Here is a 1299-nt window from a genome sequence, read left to right as displayed (position 1 = left end):
AGGCCTTCCAACCAGAAAGGGGCTCACAAGCACAGTGTGGAAGTGGAAAGAGCAGCTCTGCAAAGACCAAGCTCTGCTGCTCCCTGGCAGTGCTGCTGTGCTGGGATTCTTGTCCCCTTGTCCTTTGCAAATCCCCCCTGTCCTGCAGTGTGCTGTCCTTTAGGAACAGCTAAGAAGAAGGGTCTTGGACGAAGAAGGCACTGCAAGGTCCTTTATTTTGTTTAAATACTTAGAGAGTACAATTCATCATTTATTCATCTCTGGGTCAAATTCAATGGGTAGATATTAATTTAGAAGGCAGATGCATAATAATATTTAATTGCACAGAAAATTATTGCAAGAAGAACCCGATGACCTCCATAAAAAAGATGAGCAGGAAGGCTTGACCATTAAGGTGTCCCCTTCTGAATGCTACACAACAGAACACAGGCACTTTATTCCTCCTGAAAAGCATCCAGTCATCATTTTCCTTATGGCATCCCTGAGCTCCTGGTTCCTCAGGCTGTAGATGAGGGGGTTCAGTGTTGGAGGCACCACCGAGTACAGAACTGACACAGTCAGATCCAGGGATGGGGAGGAGACGGAGGGGGGCTTCAGGTGGGCAAAGATGCAGTGCTGAGGAACAAGAAGACCACAGCCAGGTGAGGGAGGCACGTGGAAAAGGCTTTGTGCTGTCCCTGCTTAGAGGGGATCCTCAGCACAGCCCTGAAGATTTGCACATAGGAGAAAACAATGAAAATGAAAAACACCAAAATATAAACAGGCACTAACCGCAATGAGCCCAATTTCCCTGAAGGAACCTGAGTGTGAGCAGGAGAGCTTGAGGATCTGAGGGATTTCACAGAAGAACTGGTGCAGGGCATTGCCCTGGCACAGGGGCAGGGAAAATGTATTGGCTGTGTGCAGCAGAGCATTGAGAAACCCAGTGGCCCAGGCAGCTGCTACCATGTGGGCACAAGCTCTGCTGCCCAGGAGGGTCCCGTAGTGCAGGGGTTTGCAGATGGCAACGTAGCGGTCGTAGCACATCGTGGTGAGGAGGGAAAACTCTGCTGACATGAAGAAGACAAAGAAAAAGGCCTGTGCAGCACATCCTGTGTAGGAGATGGTTGTGGTGCCCCAGAGGGAGTTGTGCATGGCTTTGGGCACAGTGGTGCAGATGCAGCCCAGGTCTGTGAGGGAGAGGTGCAGCAGGAAGAAGTCCCTGGGGGTGTGCAGGTGCTGGTCGCAGGCTACGGCGCTGAGGATGAGGCCGTTGCCCAGGAGGGCAGCCAGGGAGATGCCCAGGAAGAGCCAGAAGTG

At 51.7% G+C, this 1299-nt stretch overlaps 1 protein-coding gene across 1 annotated transcript; it reads right to left on the bottom strand.

The window, feature by feature from the left end:
* Positions 1-477: 477 nt before the first annotated feature.
* LOC126646737 (olfactory receptor 14J1-like) lies at positions 478-1299 on the bottom strand (the record flags this gene model as incomplete). The annotated part of the gene is given in 3 exon segments (XM_050328256.1): positions 478-611; positions 614-749; positions 751-1299. Coding segments are annotated over 3 exon segments (819 nt in total), but the record flags the coding sequence as incomplete, so codon positions are not given.

The sequence above is a fragment of the Myiozetetes cayanensis genome, unplaced genomic scaffold, assembly GCF_022539395.1.
Source record: "Myiozetetes cayanensis isolate MyiCay16 unplaced genomic scaffold, myiCay2020 scf384, whole genome shotgun sequence".
In the NCBI taxonomy this organism is placed as follows: Eukaryota; Metazoa; Chordata; class Aves; order Passeriformes; family Tyrannidae; genus Myiozetetes; species Myiozetetes cayanensis.
Note: the sequence above shows the minus strand (reverse complement) of the source record. Positions and strands in the feature narration are given on the sequence as shown.